At 38.6% G+C, this 6,321-nt stretch overlaps 1 protein-coding gene across 1 annotated transcript in view; it reads left to right on the plus strand.

Annotated features, from left to right (window-relative positions):
* The window catches only part of LOC107563936 (uncharacterized), a 10,621-nt gene extending 6,263 nt beyond the window's left edge, over positions 1-4,358 (plus strand). The window contains exons 5-8 of the mRNA XM_016248922.1: positions 1,778-1,844; positions 2,329-2,442; positions 4,034-4,225; positions 4,342-4,358. Coding sequence (XP_016104408.1) covers positions 1,778-1,844; positions 2,329-2,442; positions 4,034-4,225; positions 4,342-4,358 — 390 coding nt within the window. The remainder of the gene's footprint in view (positions 1-1,777; positions 1,845-2,328; positions 2,443-4,033; positions 4,226-4,341) is intronic.
* The last annotated feature ends 1,963 nt before the right edge of the window (positions 4,359-6,321 follow it).

Here is a 6,321-nt window from a genome sequence, read left to right on the forward strand (position 1 = left end):
AAATTTTACTTGGTACAAATCAGTTGCTTTGACAGACTTTTGTAGTCAAGACAATCAATTTCATTTGCAGACTGTATCAGAAGGTGAATAAGCAGGAGTTTGGAGAGCAAAGTGGGGAGGGAATGATAGCGGCTTTGGAAAGGCAGGTAGAATCCTACAATGCAGCCTGTAATGACACCTGCGCCAAGCTTAAAATATCTTCAGCAGGAACACCACTTGTAGCCATTTGTTCCCCGTTGATGAAACAAACACACAGTCTCTCCAATAGTGGAGAAATGTGTTTTATGGATTCATCTGGTAACATGGACCGGGAGAACTGCAGGGTGTTTCTCCTCCTCACACACACCTGTGCAGGTGGTCGTCCTCTTGGGATAGTGATAACCTAGTCAGAACATAAGAACACAATTCGTGAGGGACTGGAGCTGCTGAAGTCCTTATTGAAAAATGCTGCCTTTGGAGGGCGAGGTGAGGCAGGCCCTCGTGTGTTTTTGACAGATGACTCAAAGGCAGAGAAGGGAGCTATAGCACAGGTCTTTCCTGAAGCCGCACAACTGCTCTGCATATTTCATCTTCTGCAAGCTGTGTGGAGGTGGTTGTGGAACAAAGAACACGAAGTTGAGATGAAGGACAGGCAGACACTGTTCAGCATAGTAAAAGACATGCTTTATGCCAGGGAGATGAGTACAGTTGAATTACTCTACTACTCTATCAGAAGTACTACTAAATATTTAAGCTACCTCTACCTATCTACTATTTTCTCTACCTGACAACCCTTTGATTGTCAGGTAGAGAATGTAGTAGATAGGTAGAGGTAGCTTAAACCCTGGCATAAAGCATGTCTTTTACTATGCTCCAGAGGCCTATTCTGAGGGTTTTAAAAGACATGCTTTATGCCAGGGAGATGAGTACAGTTGAATTACTCTACCAGTAAGCCCTTGACAACCCTTTGACCACCAGGTAGAGAAAATAGTAGATAGGTAGAGGTAGCTTAAATATTTAGTAGTACTTCTGATGCGTTTACGCTCCAGAGGCCTATTCTGAGGGTTTTATTGTATTGTATTTATTCTTTACAGTTTCTTTTGTTACTCATTACAGATACAGGAAGTTCCTGACCTATCTACCGAGTCTTTACAGCTATAGGAGGGACTTGCCAACACGTGGCAACCAAACAAATAACTATGTGGAGGCTGCAATGCGTGTCTTGAAAGACAAAATACTTCAAAGGACAAAAGCATTCAACCTGCCTCAATTATTCAACCTTTTCATCACCCGACTAGAGATGTACTATGAAGCACACGTGACAGACGTTGCACTTGGCCATTGGGAGGCATTCCACCGGTCAAGATTCCTTGCTACACAACGTAATATCAAAGCATCTGATATTTCTCAGGTAAAATGTAATTTTTAATTATGAATCATTAAAAAAAATTGTTGGTTAATTAATGCTCTTTACTGCTGGGATGGTTAGTTGAGCAACAAGTTCACTGTGCATCTCGATTCTCACAAAGATGTGTTCTGTGTCCCAGTGTCCTTCCGAGTTCATTCTTTAAAGCAATAGCCTGGCAAGACCAGTCTACGCTAGAATGCAAGTCCGTTCTGTGCATTCTTATAATTGAGAAACATCCAGTATGTCTGTATTTTTGGTATTTATGTCACTGTTAGGTTGGAGAAAAGAAATTTCAGGTGAGATCGTCCACATCAGGGCACACCTATACAGTGGACATGGAGTTGGAGCTCAGCACTTGTCCACCAGGCAGCAGTAGTGCAAAATTCCAACATCACCTCCATCAACTTTCTCCCCACAACAGCTGAAATGAGGGCTGAGCTGCTGAAAATAACAAAAGGTAATTATTTCTTTGTAGCATAGGTTGTCACACACACTGACTGATGCTGTTTTTAAATACTGTCTTCTTTAGATATTTTAACTATTAACTAATTATATGTTCTGTTCATCATCTTCACAGCCTCAGTTTCTCTTGACTTTCTAAACCCTTTACGGCAAAATATGCCAAAGCCAAGCACATTAGCTCCAGGTAAGAAAGTTCAAGTGGGACATAGAAACTTGATCATATATGCTTAATTCTTAACAAAACAACTAGTACAGCAGTGCGACATTAGTATACATTTGTTTTAGACATGCCTCCGAGGCAAGAAACCTGCACTACTGATCATCAGCATTATCTCAGTGCTCAAGATTGATGGTCAGTATAAAGGGAGGGATGGTGCTGTTTTTTTTATGTATTTTTCTTTTCTTTCTAATGGTGGCATATTGAACAGAAACACTCTTGTAACATTTCAGTTTGTCTATCTGTATCTTATGAATTGTAGAGTCACATCAGCTGGACCTGTCTTCCACCATCTCTGCACAATTGCGCCAAACATCACCTATGCAAGAGGACTCATACTCCAACCAACCCTGTGTACAGGGTAACTCAGAGGGAGGTGAGTCCATGAAGCTTAGAGTTACATTGAAAATTCTGTCTAGATGTTTATTTGGGCCCAAGCACCTTTTTCTAATTTTGTTCCCCCCAATGTTTCGGGGCATTTTGGGGTCCTTAAAGGGATAGTTCACCCTAAAATGGTTATTGGTTGGTAATCAAACAGTTGCTGGTAGCCATCAACTTCCATAATACTTTTTCCATCCTATGTAAGTTTGGAACAACATTAAGGTGTAATCAAACAGTTGCTGGTAGCCATCGACTTCCATAATACTTTTTCCATCCTATGTAAGTTTGGAACAACATTAAGGTGAGTAAATGATTAAATGAATTTTTTTTTTACTTTGCACACACGTTGGCATAGTCTGCCATTTGGTAATCTTGCTTTAACTTCTTTGGTCTTTAGTGCAAGCTTTTTAGTTTTAGTTTTTTAATTAAAGAAAAAGTCATTATTATAACTACTATAGTTATAATAATGGCTTTTTCTTTAATATTTTGTATTTTGAGGGGATCTCCTGCTACTAAACAATATTCTGTATTAAATTATACACCATTTATTTCTGTAAAAAAAGAAAACTATTTTTTTTAATTAATCCAGTAAGTTAAAAATAGGTAAGTTAAAAGAGTAATTTAATTGGTATTTAAAATACAATAAATGGAGGCAGATTAGTAGAAAGAAATACATGCAATCAAGTGCAATACTTTAGTATAACCACTAGATGACTGTATAGGCCTATATTTAAACAGGACTGTGTGATCCCTGTTGTTGAGAACAGTGTTTTCAGACAGAATTACTTTTATTAGGCATTGCATTTGGGTATACATTTAGATAATATCAAACCTTCAAGTCATACTATCTTTTTTCAAAGTTTGGATTCTTTGAAATTGAGTCTTCTGTCAACTAACTGCAAAACAGTCTCCAACTCAGCCTTTTACCGCTCTCTCTCTCTGTGTGATTTCTGTGTTACACTCATGATGTTTCCAATTCTGTGTGCTTTATTTTCTTTAATTGTGAGGAGTTTTGATTTGAAGTGTTAATTTTGATTTTATTTCACAAATCTGTTCTATTACAGTCACACCAGTTTATATGTGTGTGCATAAATGTGTGTCTGTGGTTGACTATTTAGATTTTTTTTGGCATTTAACTGTGTTTTTTTACTGTTGTGACTGATTTGTAGATTAATCCCCTCAGAAAATGTTCTGTTTTTTCCATTTTTTATTAGTTTCCTGTGGACTTCATTTTAGACCCCTAAGAATACAAGTATGCCTATATTTTATGATAATTTAGCCTTTAGCTAAGTGCTACCAAAATCAACAAGTACTTATCAAAAGTAAACAGATGTAAAAACAAAAACAAAAAACAAACAAACATACAACTAACAACCAAAGACTAGCAGATGGTTAAATGCATGCAATGCGGTGTTTGGGTCCATCATCACTGATTGAAGCTGTATTCAGTTGTTTATGTGGATAGACATTTCTGTCACATAATTTAGTTTCAATTGACAACCCTCAGCTTTGTTTCCTGGTATCATCATCAGTACCTTGGGTGTTTGTTGTTATTTAATTGTTTTTATTGTTGTCTCTTTAAACAGCACCTTTACCTCAGTCTCCTGTGAGACGGATGCTGGGACTGCTCAGTGAAATGGCTGAAAACTCAGACTACAGTGATGCCATGACTACAATGGCCAAGCAGCTTGAAAAGATGCAGCACAACCCGACCCAAATGATCTCCGCATTTTACTGCTTTGAAAGGGATGACTGTGTCAAAACGTGCAGCAGCGTGTGTATATATATATATAATTAAAAAAAAAATGTTTTTATTGCGTTTGCCAGTTTTTGTTCTGTACAATACATAAGTGTAGTTTTCTCAGTGTTAAGCTACTCTGTGTGTGTTTTATAGCAGCCTATGTTATGTAGTTTTATGCATAGTTTTATGCACTATTTTTATTCATTTTATACACCCTTTTATTTAAGTTGTAAATTGTGTGTACAACGTTTAATTTCTTACACTTGTGTGTCCCTTTTGTGTTTTGGAGATTATATTAAAATTAGTTTGTTTGTTTCAACGCGGTGTAGCCAATCAGCGCTGTGATATAGTTGACCAATCAAATCGAGCCAGAGACATGAGTCATGGCTGTGGGGTGGGGTTTTCGCGTAGGGGGCGTGGTCTGTGCTCAACTGGTTTGGGAAAAGAAATAACGCGTTTCAAAAATCTCTCTCCTCTTCGATTCGATTAGTTTTCTTGTATTTTCTACACATATTCCCATCATGAGCGCCGCAAACACGGATGGACTCGTCTCATGCGCCATTCCAGCTGTTTCCAGTTCGCGCTCACCACACATTGCTGCCGTTTTAAAGGAACACACTCCAGACAGTTTTAAAGTTGTCCCTCGTCTGCTGAACATACTCGGACAAAACCCTCCAGTTTTAAAAGAACACATTCCAGTCAGTTTCAAAAATCTCTCTCCTCTTCGATTCGATTAGTTTTCTTGTATTTTCTACACATATTCCCGTCATGAGCGCCGCAAACACGGATGGACTCGTCTCATGCGCCATTCCAGCTGTTTCCAGTTCGCGCTCACCACACATTGCTGCCGTTTTAAAGGAACACACTCCAGACAGTTTTAAAGTTGTCCCTCGTCTGCTTCGATTCGTTTTCTCCTATTTTCCACACGTTCCCGTCTTAAGCACGCAGTCACTGATTTCGTCGCACACAGAGCCTTTCACGTTTGAACTCACGTGACTTGCTGCATGCTCTCATTCACATCCTCCACATTTATAACCCAGCAACGTCGGGTTACTTATTACTGATATCAACCCAAATTGGGTCAAATCAAGCCAGCTTCCTAACCCAACAGTCTCAACCGACCGTTTGGATTGAAACAATTACCAGCGTATTTCATATATGTAGGCTATAAAAAAGTACACAGTAGCTGCGTCCGAAATCGCATACTTCCATACTATATAGTAGGCGAAAAACAGTATGCGAGGCGAGTAGTATGTCCGATTTCATAGTATTCGAAAAACAGTAGGCAAGAAGCACCCGGATGACCTACTACTTCCGCCCGAATTCCGTAGCATGCATACGATGGACACTTTACTATCCCATGAGGCCACGGGAGAGGAGGCGCCATATTCGAAAATGGCGGAAGGCGCGACGCGGCTCTTTTCAAGTGTAAGTACCTCAGGGAAAAACCTTGTTCATTGTGGTTAAATTGCACTTGTTTAGCATGATCTAAGTGAACGGCTGACCTATTGAAAGTTTAAACTTTGTAAATCGATGAGATGATTTCGTGAATCGGCTGTAAAAAGATGTTTAATCGTTGTTATTACTGAGCACATCAAGTTAACGAACAGATCGAGCTAGTGTCAATGCTGTTGTACATCAGCTTGTTAACTGCTTTTTTAACGGAGATGTTCGTTGTTGAGCAGTTTAATGAGATTAGAAAATTCCACAGACTTTAAAACATTTTTTCCCCCTCTTTTACTAATATTTAGTTTTATTATATATTATTATTATTATTATATTATATATTATTATATTTTGTTAGCTACATACTAAGCTACTGTTAATAAATATGCCACAGCCTGTCAATGAAGCATTAATGGCTTGAAAATGACTAATGGTTACTGCTTTGACATTACAGGGACTGATGAACACACTCCGCTCCTTATTCAGTGGAGAGTGGCTAATGAAGCCCTTCACTGGAAAGCGTAATGCTGCCATCAAAGGTTTTGAGTAAGTAAACAAGTTATGTAAAATGTACTTTTATTCAGGTGCTGTTGACACTGAACGTAGTAAATACTAACACTTCAAGCAAAGGTCTTACTGCCTTCTTTTTATGCTTGATTTCTGTGCATTTATTGTGACAGAGCAGGG

This window comes from Sinocyclocheilus grahami, unplaced genomic scaffold (genome assembly GCF_001515645.1).
Source record: "Sinocyclocheilus grahami isolate Dianchi unplaced genomic scaffold, SAMN03320097.WGS_v1.1 scaffold899.1, whole genome shotgun sequence".
Classification (NCBI taxonomy): Eukaryota; Metazoa; Chordata; class Actinopteri; order Cypriniformes; family Cyprinidae; genus Sinocyclocheilus; species Sinocyclocheilus grahami.